Below are 16,968 nucleotides of genomic sequence, written 5' to 3' on the forward strand. Positions count from 1 at the left end.
TACTCCTGAGAAATGAAAACTGAGCTGTGATTGGTTGCTCTGGGTAACAAAGACGTTTTTTTCTTTAAGTTTTTAAAGCTTTCCCCTTAAAGAACTGCAGCGGGAGCTCTGATCCATTGTGATCGGGATTTCATCCTACAGTATAGTGCTACAGATCAATAATGCCAATCACGTAATTAACTATGTATTGTATATGTAAGCGATCACACAGCTGCGTTTCCGGAACCGCCGTCTGACACAACTACTGACAATGCGAATTCTAAACCAGAATGCACTTTTTAAACCTCGCGCAGAGAAAGACGGGAAATGTAGTCGTTAGCTTAGTTGGCGCTACAGCGCATGCGTGCCAAGCAACTGCCGCCTACAGCAGCTGGTCGCTGTTGCCTGGCAACCACTAGGGACTCAGACTGGATGGAGGCGGGGCTTGGTGGACTTCCTCAGCCAATCATAGCGAAATCCGGCCCGCGCCGCCGGACTTCCTCTTCAATTAGCGCATGCGCAGCGCTTCTCTTTTTACAGCGTTCCGGGCTTAGTTTACGGTGCTGTGTTCTGATTGGCTGTACTGGAGGGGTTTTCTGTGCCTGCTTCCCGTTAACGCGGAGGGTTATGGGGCAGGCCCCGGGAAGTACGGAGCGGTGTGAGGCGCTGGGCAGTGGTGTGTACCGGGGGTGAGTGTGTTTCTGTTCAGTAAGCCCTTTCTGCGCTCACCACTTCCCAGACAGGCCCTCACACCCAGTACCCGTTCCCTGCACCCACTACTCTGCAACAATGGCCGGCTGTATCCCCCACAGCCGGCATCAAGTGCCCCCTACACGTCGTGCCCCCTGTGTACAGACTGGGTGTAATGCTGCCATGTCTGCCTGTGCCCTCACACCGTATAGATACACTGACTCATCGTGTGCTGTATAATGCCCACAGCTCCCATAGTGTACGTCCATTATACCTCTATCACATTGTATGTGTGCTCTATTATAAGCCTGGGGGGTGCTGCATCACATTGTATTACATCTTATTACTATTATAAGCCATATGCTGAGCCCCCACCACCACCACAGCCCAATACAAGGGACATGCTTTAAGCCCTGTTCACACACAGCAGTGAGATCTGCATCCTCCCTAAGAAATTATCTGGACTTTTATCATTACCTTCTGTGTCGTATGAAAGGTTAATATAAAGGGTTAATATATTAAATAAAGCACTGGAACATAAATATAGTATGTTCCACCACTGTTCCCAAATCTGTGGCCCTCCAGCTGTCTACAAAACTACAACTCCCTGTTATGCACAGACAGCCAGAGGAGGTTAAGGCATGATGGGAGTTGTAGTTTTGCAATGTATTAAAACTCATTGAAAAACCAATGGTGTTAAAGGGGTCCAGTGCTACAAAAACATGGCCACTGTCTTTCAGAGACAACACAACTTTTGTCTCCAGTTCAGGTGCGGTTTGTAATTAAGCTCCATTCGCTTCAATGGAACTGAGCAGCTCAACCCCACCCAAGCTGGAGACAAGAGCGGGGCTGTTTCTGGCCATGTTTTTGTAGCGCTGGATAAACCCTTTAAGGGTACAAACACACACACACCGTATACGCTGCGTATTTACTGCTGCGATACGCAGCAGATTAGATCTATATGTCTGAACACAGCATCAAATCTGCACCATCAAATCTGCTGCGTATACGGTGTGTGTGTTTGTAACCTTAAAGGGACTGTACCATCAGGCCTGGGCTGAAGCACTGGAGGCGGGCTGACCCGCCCCCAGTGAAGGAAACCTCCGCCCCTCTATGACACTGCTCTATTAGAATCAATGGAGCTGAATCATAGAGGGGTGGGGGTTTCCTCCCACTGGGGGTGGGTCAGCCCTCCTCCAGTGCTTCAGCCCAGGCCTGATGGTACATTCCCTTTAAGTGTTGCAGAATGTAGTATGGTGCCACCTAGTGTTCAGAGTGTATAGCTATATGCATGTCCATTTGGTGAGCTGAGTGCTGGAGGAGGCACATGCTCAGTCACTGCCCGTGGGACATCCCATGCCATCCATTGCCTAGTAAGAACCTCAGAACTTACAGTATAGCTGACTAAGCCATAGATTGTTTGGGTTGCAAAACTGGTTTGGAGGATAAGGACACCATACTATTGGGTGCCAGAGGTGGAAGGGGACTGATTATGATCACAACATGCCACTTAGTAGTTGGAAGGGGGGCACCCGCTACTCTAACAGGACATTCGTAGGAAAATAATCTATGGGGTAAATTTTCTCAGGCCAGGGCTACACTGCGACTTTGTAGTGCTACAAGATTGATTTTAACTATAGAGCTGCTGCTACAGTCTGAGGCAATACTGTATGTATGTAATATTGTGGACGGCAGCAGTCGCTTAAAGGGTGAAATGAATATTGTTGCTCTATAAAAAATCTGCAGTGTACATTGACGTTTTTTTCTTTGGAAAGTTGTTCCTGGCTTTGGCATCAAATGTTTGAACACATCCTGCATGAAACATTTCTGTATCTATAAGCGGGCCTTAGCCTATAACTCATATACACGTCTGTTAGCAGCAATTCTTGCAGTATATGTATGGGATTTATCGCATATGATAGTGTGGGCTCATCTTAATCAGGAATGAGGAACCGTTGGCCCTCCAGCTGTTGCAAAACTACAATTCCCATCATGCCTGGACAGCTAAAGCTTTGGCCCTGGGTGTCCAGGCATGCTGGGAATTGTAGTTTTGCAACAGCTGGAGGGCTGAAGGTTCACCATCTCTTACCTAAATGCGGGTGCAATGTGATATCTGTCAGATAATCTGTGTGTGTAAACAGACCCTTATTTCTAATGATAATATAATGTTATGTATTCCTATCGCTGTATGTGAGGACCAGCTCAGCTGTTTTCCTTACATGAAGTGCAGTCTACATAAAAACCAGCAAAAATCATTATCCTGTGCATATAAATGGGGTCTCCCATGCAACATGCAGTTTAACATGAGCAGCGTATACAGTGTACTGTATATATCATCTGTATCTGTTATATGGTCATCATGGGTACTATTACCATACTAGATTGATTGTAATCTGGTTTATAACTAATTCTGAGGGATCCCACTATCTTATATTCAAGCCATAAGGTTACCAGTAGAGAAACTGCTGCTTCAGATACAGATATACAGTAATCGCTAGCTGTTATGTTATTTTCTGGGCAGACTTTTACAGCAGTATACTGTTTGGTTACCACAATACCATACATGTCTATATATAAGTCCCTTAATACTCTGGGTATATACACTTGGGAATGGGTTGTTTGACTTTGGCTATTAAAACGTCTTTACACTCTCATTGTTTTTTTGTTTTTTATATAGGTCTGTTGTTAGTGAGTTTGTGGAAGAAAAGGGAAAGGACCAGAGGTAAGACTACTTTTATTTAGAAATTTATTTTTGTAAAATTTATCATTAAAGGAGAAGTCTGGCGGATAAGAAAATCTGGCAGGGGGGAAATTGATTACAAGTACTAATTTACGGCGGTGAGTGGTGGGACGGTCACCATGCTGCAGGGTCTTCGGCACTGACACATCATGGTCCTACTGCTCACTGTGGGCACGGGAAGAGGAAAGTTAGTACTTGTAATCAATTTCCCCCCTGCTGGCTGCTGGATTTCTTGAAGAAGTCGACCGGCAAAAAATGTTATTGAAGTATTTTATTGCCCCCCAAAAGTTATACAAATCACCAATATACACTTATTACGGGAAATCCACATAAAGTGATTTTTTTCTTTGCACATCCTACTGCATCAAGGCTTTACTTCCTGGATAACATGGTGATGTCATGACCCGACTCCCAGAGCTGTGCGGGCTGTGGCTGCTGGAGATGATGGCAGGGGGACACTGGAGGGACACTGAACATCCCCCTGCCATAATCCTCTCCAGCAGCCACAGCCCGCTTAGCTCTGGGAGTCGGGTCGTGACATCACCATGTTATTCAGGAAGTGACATCACCATTTTATCCAGGAAGTGAAGCCTGGATGCAGTAGGAAGTGCCAAGAAAAAATCACTTTATGTGCATTTCCCGTAATAAGTGTATATTGGGGATTTGTATAACTTTTGGGGGGCAATACAATACTTTAATAAAAAATTTTGCCTGACTTTTCTTCTTTAATTCACCGGACTTCTCCTTTAACCCCTTAACGACATCGGGCGTAAACTTACGCCCTCGCGCCCTGGTACTTGGCGCATCAGGGCGTAAATTTACGCCCGATGTTTCCCCGATCGCTGCGTGTTCACACACAGCGGTCGGGGAAGATGGCCTGCTATAAATCATAGCAGGCCATCTTAGCTTCACGGCACGGGGGGTGGTTAACACCCCCCGTGCTTACGATCGCCGCTATAGGCTGATCAATTCAGATCAGCCAATAGCAGCGATCGGAACCTTTCCGGGTCATCGGCGACCCGATGACCCGGAAAAAAATGGCGGTCGGTGCTGTCCGAGGACGGCACCGACCGCCATTACTGTAAAAAGTAATGGTGATCGCCGTGCCACCGGCCCGATCGCCGTGAACGGCCGGCTGGACGTTCACGGCGATCGGGCCGGTGGCACGGCGATCAGAGTCCCACAAAATAGTAAATACCTGCTCTGGACCCCTCAGCTAGATAGCCGAGGGGTCCAGAGCAGGTATTTGTACATTACTCACCTGTCCCGGGCTCCTGATCGGCGTCTTCCGGGTTCGCGGCATCCTCGTCTTCGTTCGGGTCTTCGGCTTCTTCCGTGACGTCACGTTCGGCTTCTCTCGGCTATTTTCGGCTCCAGCGTCGGCTCTTTCCGTATTTTGCGCTCTGCTGCCCTCTAGCGGCTGATATGTGTAATACACTTATCAGCAGCTACAGGGATGTTCAGAATGTAGAATTTTTTTTTTTTCAAATTTTTTTTTTTCTATTTTCCGCACCCTATCGCCGCTGAGTGTTGATCAGCATCGCACGAAAGTGCGCTGCTAATCAGCAACTCCTCCTTTTTGGCGTAGGGTGTTTTTTTTCTATATTCTACTGCCACAGTCTGCTAATAAGTGCCGCACATAAGTGCGGCATTTATCAGCAACTCCTTTGTTGGCGTAGGTTTTTTTTTTATACTTACTGTAAAAAAACACGTAAAAAACACTACATTACACCACACTACATTGAATAAAGTTTGACACTACACCACTACATACCCCATATACTAATCCCCGTATAAAGATGGCCCCCAGGGTGTTTTCGGCGTCAGAGGGATACGTTATTGCCTCCGACACCGAAACAGCCAGTGAGGATGAATGGGGGATCCTTCTTTCCTCCATTCATCCTCATCATCCAGTGACATGTCTGGGGGTAGCGTAGCGTACGCTGCCCCCCAGACACGTCTTTTCCGCCAGTACCGTCCCAATAAGAGATGACGGTATGGTGTGAAATTCTACAAACTGTGTAAGAGTACCTCTGGGTACACTTACAGATTTAGGGTACGTGCACACTGCGGAATGGCGAAGGATAACCCTTTGTGCATTCCACAGCTGGCACCCGCCGGCGGACTGATGCGGGCGCGCGTCTCCATCCGTGTCATAGACTCCATTCTATGCACGGGCGGAATCCGTCGTCCATCCAAAGAATGAACACGTTGGACGGAGAGCGGAATCCGCCCGTGCATAGAATGGAGTCTATGACACGTGTGGAGACGTGCGCCTGCATCACTCCGCCGGTGGGTGCCAGCTGTGGAATGCACGAAGGGTTATCTGTCGCGATTCCGCAGTGTGCACGTACCCTTAGAGTGTATGTAGGAAGGGACACCCGAATCCAGCCCCCAGATGCCCCCTCCCCCCCATCCTCGGAACAAGTGGGAAGATCGTCCGGGAACTGATCTTCCCACTGCTGGATAAAGGTCACCACCTGTACGGGGATAACTTTTATACCAGCACCCCTCTTCTGGTCCCTCGCTGCCTGAGCTACTGTAGCTTGCGGCACGATCCGAACATATCAAAAGTAGTAATAGAGCCCTAATATTTAGCAGCCATGGAGCGGACCCAGCGCTTCTGGATATGAAGGACCCCGTATCGCACCAGGGCAACATTTTCCAGGTGACGTCCCCCACACTGGAGAACGGGAGACCCCAGAAGAAGTGCAGAGTGTGGCGTAACAGGGGGATCAGGAAGGACACCATTTTCCCGTGTGACACCTGTCCTGATCGCCCCGACCTCTGCATACTGGATCGCTCCAAGGCGCACTACACGTCATTGGAGTTCTACATTATCTAAATTCTGTCCCTTATTCCTATTTCAGGGGTCACGTTGATCCAGGGATTATTCTGATCGCCATTATGGAGTCAGGAAGGAATTTTTCCCCTGTGATGAGGCTACTGTCGTCTGCCTTACGAGGGTTTTTTTTTGCCTTCCTCTGGATCAACACAGGTTGAATTTGATGGACACCTGTTCTTTCCAACCTTATAAACCAATAATTGGCATAATACCCCCAAATAAATTAGAATTGTCCCTTTTCCCCAGCTAAATAGGTATGGCCGCCATTCCCATTAGAGGATGCCATGATGCAATTACAAAGCCTCTGTGCGGCCAGGACAGTAGAAACCCCCCACAAGTGACCCCATTCTGGAAACTACACCCCATAAGGAATCTAAGAAGGGGGGCAGCGGGGATATGGCCCCCTGGTGACGGCCACATTTGGGACGTGAAAATGAAAAAAATTGTATTTTTTATTTTCTCGGCACATGTTCTACGTAAGTGCCCGTCACCAGTGGGGTCCATATGCTCACTGCCCCCATTGTTAGATTCCTTATGGGGTGTAGTTTCCAGAATGGGGTCACTTGTCGGGGGTTTCTACTGTCCTGGCAGCACAGGAGCTTTGTAATTGCGACATGGCCTCCATCCTCCATTCCAGCCTCTAAATGGCGCTCTGTCCCTTTGGTGACTTGCCCTGTGCCCATATGGCACATTATGCCCACATGTGGGGTATTTTCGTACTCAGGGGACACTACCCTACACGTTTTGTGTTCATTTTCTTTTTTAACCCCTTGTGGAAATGGAAAAAAATCAAGGCTAGACCAACATTTAGTGTAATTTTTGTAAAATTTTTACTCTAAATCATTAATCTTGTCATGTTTTTTCATTTTCACAAGGGGTTAAAAGATAAAAAAAAACATTTAATGTGTAGAGCAATTTCCCCTGAGTACGGAAATACCCCACATGTGGACATAAAGCGCCATGCGGGTGCAGGGTAAGCCTCCGAAGGGACGGAGCGCCATTTGGTTTTTGAAGGCTGGATTTGGATGGAATGGATTTCGAGGGGCCATGTTGCATTCAAAAGGCCCCTGTGTTGCCAAGACAGTTGAAACCCCCCACAAGTGACCCCATTATGGAAACTGCACCCCTCAAGGAATGTAACAAGGGGTGTAGTGAGCATATGGACCCCACTGGTGACGGACACAAATGTGGAACAATGTGGCGTGAAAATGAAATATTACATTTTTTACACTATAATGTTGGTTTAGCCTTGAATTTATCATTTTCACAAGCGGTTAAAAGAGAAAAAAACACACAATATGTGTAGAGCAATTTCCCCCGAGTCCGTAAATACCCCACATGTGGACATAAAGCGCCATGTGGGCGCAGGGCAAGCCTCCGAAGGGAAGGAGCGCCAATTGGATTTTGGAGGTTGGATTTGGCTAGAATGGATGATGAACGCCATGTCGCATTTACAGAGCCCTCGTGCTGCCAAAACACTGGAAACCCCCCACAAGTGACCCCATTCTGGAAACTGCAGCCCTCAGGGAATCTAAAAAGGGGTGCAGTGAGGATATGGACCCCTTGATGACGGGCACATTTGTGCCATGAAAGTGAAAAAATGAAATTTTTCCCTTTCACGTCACATTGTTCCACATTTGTGCCCGTCACCAGTGGGGTCCATATGCTCACTGCACCCCTTGTTAGATTCCTTGAGGGGTGTAGTTTCCAGAATGGAATCACTTGTGGGGGGTTTCCAGTGTCTTGGCAGCACGAGGGCTCTGTAAATGCGACATGGCCCTTGAAATCCTTTCCAGTGAAATTCAGCTTCCAAAAGCCAATTGGCGCTCCTTCCCTTTGGAGGCTCGTCCTGCGCCCCCTTGGCACTTTATCGCCACATGTGGGGTATTTCTGTACTCGGGAGAAACTGCGCTACACATTTTTTGTCTTTTTTTGCCTCTTATCCCTTTAAGAAAATGAAAAATTGAAGGCTAGAACAACGTTTTAGTGTAAAAAATAAATTTTTCTTTTTTCACGCCATATTGTTCTGAAAATCTGTGAAGCACCTGTGGGGTGCAGATGCTCACCGCACCCCTTGTTACATTCCTTGAGGGGTGTAGTTTTCTAAATGGTATCCCTTTAGGGGTGTTTTTTAGGTTTTGACACCCCAGAGCCTCTGCCAACCTGAAGTGGTACAGTCAAAAATGACCAAATATAAGGGAGGTGTTGAAATTCACTAGGCGCTCCCTTATATCTGAGGCTTGTGGTTGCGTCAAATAGCGCAATAGGGCCACATATGGGGTATTTCTATAAACTGCAGAAACGGGGCAATAATTATTGGGGTGCATTTCTCTGGTAATAGGTTTATAATTATGAAAAATATTGGATTACAATAAAATCTCTGCACAGAAAATTAAAATTTTCAAATTCCTTACACACTTAGCTTTTATTTCTGTGACTCCCCTAAAGGGTTAAAACACTTTCTGGATGTGCTTTTGCAGAGTTTGGGGGGGTGCAGTTTCTGAAATGGGGTGCTTTGTGGGGCTTTCTAACATACAGGCCCCTCAAATACACTTTAAACCTGAACAGGTCCCTAAAAATATCTGATTTTGAAATTTTACTGAAAATTTGGAAATTTGCTGCTAATGTTTTAAGCTTCCTATCGTCTAAAAAAAATGAAAGATAGTTTAATAAATGCTGCCAACATAAAGTAGACATGTAGCTAATGCTATTTAATATATAATTTATGTGGTATAACCATTTTCTGTATACGCAAAAAAGTTTCAAAGTTGGAAAAATGCATTTTTTCACATTATTTGGGTTTTTTTCATAAAGATTTGTTATGAGTATCGACTCCAATTTACCAGAAATGTAAAGTACAATATGTCACGAGAAAACAATCTCAGAATCAGCCGGATAGGTAAAAGCATCCCGAAGTTATTAATGACTAAAGTGACACTGGTCATATTCATAAAATTTGTCTCTGTCATTAAGGCCATTTCAGGCTCTGTCCTTAAGGGGTTAAAACATTGTAGATCATGAAAATATTTTGACCTGTAAGTCTTCCATATCTTGTACATAGAAGGACCCAGGGAATGTTCACAGTAATAGTCTTCATTGTAAGACAAAGGAACTTCCACCAGAACTGAAGTGACTGTCATGCGGGTCCTAAGTGGGTTCTCTTAGACGTCCATATGCCCTAATATTTCTTACGGACAGGGGTTGTCCTAAAGGGGTAGTCTCATCCTAACTAATGTAGTTAAGCTTGTTGGGCTTGTCTCCTTAGTTATGCAGATAAATTCATTTAGTCTACTTGCCTACTTCTCCTGATATAGTCGCTCTTTTCCTCCCATTGTTGACAACTCATTGTCTAGGTTATCAACCACCAGTCTGCTTTGTGTGTGTGTGTGTGTGTGTGTGTGTATATATCTACAGTATACATATTTATATAGTTATACAGTATATATACACACACCATGTAATACATTCAGCTGATACTTTGCTGTCCTTGGCAGGGCTGGCAGTGCTTGTGGCACATTGGAATATAGTTACATGCATTGCCAGTACAACTGCTGAATATCAGTGGTTGCTTATAGGAGCACAGTCTTCTGTTACTATGTAGCACTTTCTCAGAACATGCTCAGGCTGTGTTCACATTACCATCAGGGTCTCTGTTCAGCGCTTCTGTTGGTAGTTGTCAGATTTGAAGGGAAAAACTATTTTGATGTCAGATTTGATGTAAAAAAAACAAGATACCACAATGCATCATGCAAGTCATTGTCAGTTGTTTGACAGGTGCCGCACTGCCTGCATGGGGTGAGTTATGGAGGAAACCATGATGACTGGGAATTTAGTAAACTACTTAGCTAGGAAATTTATAAGGGTTCTCAAATACTTCAGTGTTTTTTAGATTGACACATGAAGTGGCTCAGTTTTTCCTTGTGTCAGACATCATTTAGCAGATTGGGAACAGTATAGTTCCAGACACCATCCACATAGGTTGTGCACACAATTTGTTTCAGAATGAGGCCAGCTTGGCAATCCGATATGGACCCTGTTGGAAAATGTCATATTGATCTGCTGTTACTTATTGGGTGTCTGCATCTGTCTACAGTATATATGTACTAATCAGACCATTTTATGTTCTACTTTTTCAAGTTATTTATTATTTCTATATTCTATATTTTTTCCTATATCAGGTGAAAACATTCACTCTGGGGACATGAAGTGGTTCAGTACCTCAGGCCAGGAAAGACCCCACCACTGCTCAAAAAAGAAATAGTCACAGCACTGATAGAGGTATTTATACCCAGTAGTTTCCATACCAGTAGTGTCTTTCTCTAGTCAGGTGACCACAGGGGTTGTGCAGCAGGATCATTTCATTTTTTTTAAAAGGAGAAAACTGGGTAAAAAAAAATTACATTACTCACATTCTCTTGTCGCATGTGAAAGCCCCTTTTTAATCAGTAGCTGACCTTCTGCAATATGTCCGACTGTGACATATTGCACCCCCCCCCCCCCCCCCCCCCCCCGTTTTATCTTTTTACCCTTGGTGTCACGTTAAACGTGTATTTTGGCACTTTAAAAATCCATGCTGCTGGGGCTGTGCAAAAATACTAAACAAAAAAACTACCTAGGCCTGGTCGCCCGAAGCTCCTGCTTGGCACTGTCCGGTCCCCTGATCTTCATCATTGGCGTGAGTAAGTCCTACTCCAAGCTGTTGTCTCAGAAGCAAGAAGACTACATAAGATCAGGAGACTGTACAGAGCTAGTGGGGACCAGAATTAAGTAAGTACAGTGATCCCTTAACTTACAATGGCCTCAAGATACAATATTTTCAACATACAATGTTCCTTTCTGGACCATCGTAACTTGAGACCAGACTCAACATACAATGCTCTGGACAGTCAGGGTTGGCAGCACATGTAAATAACTAGATGATCAACCAATGAACCTGGCCATTTTACTGGTAAATCCCCAGTGTTCCTGAAATGCATGCACTGGTTGGCTGTCTAATAGTCATTCTCTAGAGTATTGTGTGATACTACATGTCCTGTACTGCTCTTTACCTGCTCCAGGATGAGCTTCTCCTTTGGGCACCAGGTGAGGGGGGCTTCAATTTATATTTCTGGGACCCTGTGTGATCTGTACAGGTCCCTGAACACTCTCCAGTCCTCTACATAGAAAGTAATTTACTGTCTCCAGTCACTCTTTCTAACTGTTGTATGTAAGGACTTGCTTTATCCATGTTAATTATCTGCTTATTTTTCTTTAAATCTTATTTTTTTTTCTCATTTTGGAATGACATTTTGGGGGATTCAGAACCAATTACCACTTTTCTATAGAATTTTGGTTTCAACATACAATGGTTGTCCTCGAACCAATTCATATCGTATGTTGAGGACCACTGTGTATGTTTGTTTTTTTTTAACACTGGAATATCCCTTTAAAGGGACTCTCTGGAGACTAAAAATTTTCACAATTTTGCAAGCACCCAAGTAAATGTCACATGTAGCTTTTTGAACACATATGAGCAGAATCTTTTTGTTCAGGTTGACTGTCAGAAGTGTTTTTGCACACACAACTGCTTGAGAGATGTCACCCAGGTTCTCTGCAGAAGTAAACGTGTGTTTTTGACTTCAGGTAACGTCACTTGAATCTATGTGGAGGAAGAGCAGAGCGTGGAGGATGTTACATCATCACTGCCGCAGGAATCCTGAGCTACAGGAGGAACTGCGGATTCAGGGGGCAGTGGCTGTGGGCGATGTCCACACGGTCCGCACAATGCTGGAACAGGGTTACTCACCGAATGGCCGCGATACCAATGGATGGACTCTTCTGCACTTCTCAGCAGCCAGAGGAAAAGAAAGATGTGTGAGAGTGTTCCTGGAACATGGAGGTGAGAAAGGAGATTGCTCTGATCCTACATGAACTTTAAAGGGGTTATCCAGCATTAGAAAAAAGCCACTTTCTTCCAGAGACAGCACCACTCTTGTTCCCCATTCAGGTGTGGTTTGCAACCACCAAAGGAACGGAGTTGCAAAACCCCTCCCAAACTGGAGACAAGAGCAGTACTGTCTCTGGAAGATAGTGCCCATGTTTTTCTTACACTGGATAACCCCTTTAAAGAAAGTAGAAAGCTAGTTCTCATTGCACTATACCTATTAAAATCAATCCTGTCTTTTAGAAATGACAGAAGAAAAGGTGCCAACCTTCACCAGTCATTAGAACAAGAGGGAAAAGTATACGGTAGCCGGGTTAATGTTTCTGGCTCCCTGCTGCGCTAAACGTGCCCATAGACTTTAATGAGTCTGTCCAGAAAAACCTGGACAGAAGATCTCTGCATCACTGCGAGTATAGCATGCTACTGCTTTCTTCACCCTACTAGTTATATTGATGTTTAAGAATCTCAGCACTGGACCCAGTGTGATCATTACATTTGACATATCAAGGGCTTTTCTAAATGACAGGCGCATTTCTTTGAAGAAAGCCAATCACTATGATAGATCTAATAAAATAATGATATGACATCAGTATAGTAAGCAGTGCACAGTTAAACAAGTCAATTTTCCAGAGTTTTTCTGCACGTGTTTTTCCAAACATAAGTTGCATCAATATCTGCAGCTCAGCCCATTGTGCAGTCACCATTAAACCGTCTCTGATTGTTCGACTAGTTTAGGTGAAATAATGTAAAATTACATTACAGGACCATGAATATTACCTTAAACTTATTCACCTTTCTATATAAAAGAATGTAGTACATGTACAAATGTAAGAGACTGAATCTAATGCACCTCCCCAGTTTCTCTCTACTGTGGAAACTAATGAACTTGGAAAAACTGGTGTTCCCATGCCTGAGAGGTGACAGAAGCATGTATTTACACCTTTTGTTTCCAATGCCCTGAATAAATAATGTGTTTGCTGGGTAGCCTTGCCATTGTAGAGTATAAAAATGTGCTAGCCGACAATAAAATTCCAAAACATTATTAACTCTTGATTTGTCAGAGACATATCAAAAGTTTATATTGGTCAGGGTCTGCGTGTTCAGTCCCTGACTGATTAGTATAACCTGCGGGGAGATGACCGCACTGCCATGTGCCTCTCTCCCAGCTCTGTGTTTGAGATCTAGATGGCCTCCATAGACTTGCATTGGAAGTCCGTCTAACGGCCCTATTCCACCAGACGAATATTGTTTGCATAATTGTTAACGATCTCAAACGACCGCTATTGCGAAAGACCTGAAAACGTTCACTCATTTCCATGGAACGATAATCGTTACTTATGATCGTATTTGCGATAGTTATTTCTTCGCTATTGAGTTCGTATCTACTGCGAACAACGTCTTATTCAATGCAAGCGATTTGCGAACGAGCAATGATAAAAATAGGTCCAGGTCTTATAAAGTGATCAATGATTTCTCGTTTGGTCGTTAATTGTTAACTGCATTTAAACCGAACGATTATCGTTTAGATTCGAACGATTTAACGATAATCTGAACAATAACTGTCCGGTGGAATAGGGCCCTAGGTTACGTGACGCAGAGCCGGGAGTGAACGCACTGCGCGTGTATTTCTCCCAGCTCATTCTCCTGATAGGTATCAATCTGAACTCTCAGACTGATCAAAGCTTTTATGTCTCTCTCTTTTTTTTTTTTTTTTATGACAGTGCCCATGTAAGTATATCGGTCAGCCTCAAAATGCTGAGTGAACTGCTGGCTCTGTATGTTGAAGTGTCCGAAAGGCGAAGCCTAGGTTTGCCGGGCCTCCTTGGTCTTAATGCCCAGCACTTCCTGTGTCACGGAGATGCAAGCCTTGGTGTACATTGCTGAGCTGTGCACAAATCCCACACAGGTGCCATCGATAACAATTGCAGAATAACAGCACCAAGAGATTCATTGTCGATGCAGGTGTGATTAGCGAGGACTGAGGCGGCTAGTTCATTAGCTCGCCGTGCCTGCTCCGCAGTTGGTATCAGTGGTGCATACATGGGATCTAAGTAGAGTCCAGCAGAGTACACTAATCCCTGCCTGTCCATCATACTGGAAGGCACAGAAGACCCTAGGGCCCTGACCTTTTTGACGCCTGAACCAGTGATGTAAAGAAATTTTTATGGAACTAAAGACAGACACTGTTCAGAGATATGATATTATGTGATGTACAGTACAGTGCCGGCCGTTCAGTTGTCACTTTGGAGAGTTTTAAACAGTTATACCCCATGTGACATATGGTGGTAGCCATTATAATATTGGACTACTGAAATTTTGGGGATAACACATTTGCTTTGAGGACTACTTGATAATTCTTCCCCTTTGTGTCCGCTGCTCATAGCAGTGATTTAATACCAGTGAACAAAATAGACGCTAACACAGAAGGCACAGATTGTGTTTTCTCTGCATGCCTCCAAGCCCACTCTGCACACATACTGCCTGTGATGTCAGTAATGACATCATATGCTTCCCTGGCAACAGCTGAATGCAGGAGTGGTGTTTTTAGCATTCCAAAACATGGAGGGATTTATTAAACTGTCTCACAGTACAAATGTTCTTTGTTGCCCTTAGCCACCAATCACAGCTCATCTTTAGAATATTCATGAGCCCTGATAAAAATTAAAACCGAGCTCTGATTGGTTGCTTTGGGCAACAAAGAACATTCCTACTGTAAGGGCCCTATTACATGGAAAGATTATTGTGCGGAAAATCGTTTGAATTTAAACAATAATCTTTCCATGTGTATGCCGGCTACGATCAAATGACTAACAAAAATTAGTTCATATATTGTTGATCACATCTTTTGAGTTGATCCTAAATTCATTGCTAATCATTTCCTGATCTTTTGGTGTATGTATACATCATTCATTCATTCATTATTATGATAATTCATTCATTATTATGATTATTCATTCATTATAACGATCAGCAGTATCCCGCACACATCAGTGTACCGGGAGCTGAGGGTAATGAGAGGCAGCTGCAATCCCTTTAAATTCCACGATCTATAGCGATTGCGGCGTTTAAGGTACTCGGTGACAAGCATTTGCCACTAAGGATCGGGACTGCGGGGATCCCGATCGCATGTACCGATGGGTGGGGAAAAGCTGCTTACCTCCGTCCTGTCGGTTCAGCATTCTATGCATAGAGTCTGCTCCCAGGCAGGCTCTATGCATAGATCGCCGATAACACAGATCTATGCCATGCTGTGATCTATTGATTGCATGTATTACTGTTAAAAAAAAATGTAGTAAATTAAAAAGTTTTTTTAAGTATTAAAAAAAAAAACTTTTACCCCACCCCCCCATAAAAGTTTAATTTACCCCCTTGCCCATTATAAAAATATTTAAAAAGATAAACATATTGTAGCATGCGGAATTGTCCGATCTATTAAGATATTACATTATTCTTCCCGCACTGTGAACGACATAAACAAAACCAAAAAAAAAACACACCAACATTGCAGATTTTTTAAATATTATATATCAGAAAAAGAATTATAAAAAGCAATCAAAATTTTACACCAATACGATATTAATAAAAACTAGAGATCATGGCGCAAAATAGGACACCCCAACCAGCCCTGTAGGTGGAAAAGTAAAAGCGCTATGGCTCTTAGAAGGCGAGGAGGAACATTGCATTAATTTGACCCGGACTCTTGAAGGGGTTAATTGCAGAAACGAAAAATCATATTACTATTTACACTGTTTTAAGGACTGACAGACATCTGCTTATGTCTGTTACCATTCACAGGACAGGATTGGGCTGACTGATCCTGCCACTGGCACTGATGTGTAAGGGGGCTTCCTCACTCAGTCAGGAGAGAGAAGAATAGGACAACATCTCCAATCCTTATGAGGCTGCACAATAGTTTATAGCACTATTCAAATAAATATTTCTAGAACACAGGCTCACTACTTGATTTGAGTCTCAATGCTCAGTGCTATAGACGTGTGCTCTGAAGCAGTGTGATGCCATCTTCTTTTGTTGCCAGGAGATGGCAGCACATGATATGTTAACAGAATTGCAGCATTCATCCCATGCTCTAAGCAGCCTAGAATGCCCACAGAGGTATCGCTGGAATGGATCCACTGCAGATAGTTTTTATATTTGCTATACATTTGTTTATTGACTATAGTATATGCCACCTTTTATAGCCTTAGGGCCCTATTCCACGGGGCGATTATCGTTTACATAATCGTTAACGATAAACGGTCCAAACGACCGCTATTGCGAAAGACCTGAAATCGTTTAACCATTTACATGGAACGATAATCGTTACGTATTATCGTTCTTGCGGTCGTCTTGTCGTCGCTATTGCGTTCGTCACTACTGTGAATGACGTCTTATTCAATGCGAACGATTTGCAAACGAGCAACGATGAAAATAGGTCCAGGTCTTATTAAACGATTAACAATTTCTTGTTCGGTCGTTAATCGTTAACTGCTATTCAACCGAACGATTATAGCTTAGATTTGAGCGATTTAACGATAATTTGAACAATAATCGTCCCGTGGAATAGGGCCCTTAGTTTTGACCTATCTAAAGGCTCACAGTGTGGCTGGGTATTGAGTGAGATCAGCTGTACCCAGTCTGTAGCTGTAAGACACTAGAACGCCTTTGATCTGCGCCATTTGATCTATTTTAATGTTGTCTGATTTGAGCCTGTAGCCACCCTATTAATACATTCCATAATAATCTGTTTTTACAATGAACATTAAGATTACAGTGAGCAAATCCATATGTTAA

The 16,968-nt window shown here is 43.9% G+C and overlaps 1 protein-coding gene across 3 annotated transcripts in view; it reads left to right on the top strand.

The window, feature by feature from the left end:
- Positions 1-16,968, top strand: part of ASB7 (ankyrin repeat and SOCS box containing 7) — a 36,335-nt gene that overhangs the window by 2,889 nt on the left and 16,478 nt on the right. The window contains exons 1-4 of one of the 3 annotated variants that reach the window (XM_069985298.1): positions 482-668; positions 3,347-3,391; positions 10,433-10,532; positions 11,877-12,132. In XM_069985298.1, coding sequence (XP_069841399.1) covers positions 11,895-12,132 — 238 coding nt within the window. In that variant the 5' untranslated portion in view covers positions 482-668; positions 3,347-3,391; positions 10,433-10,532; positions 11,877-11,894. The other 2 variants (XM_069985315.1, XM_069985307.1) reach the window with 2 other exon arrangements.

Source organism: Dendropsophus ebraccatus, chromosome 1 (genome assembly GCF_027789765.1).
Source record: "Dendropsophus ebraccatus isolate aDenEbr1 chromosome 1, aDenEbr1.pat, whole genome shotgun sequence".
Taxonomy (NCBI): domain Eukaryota; kingdom Metazoa; phylum Chordata; class Amphibia; order Anura; family Hylidae; genus Dendropsophus; species Dendropsophus ebraccatus.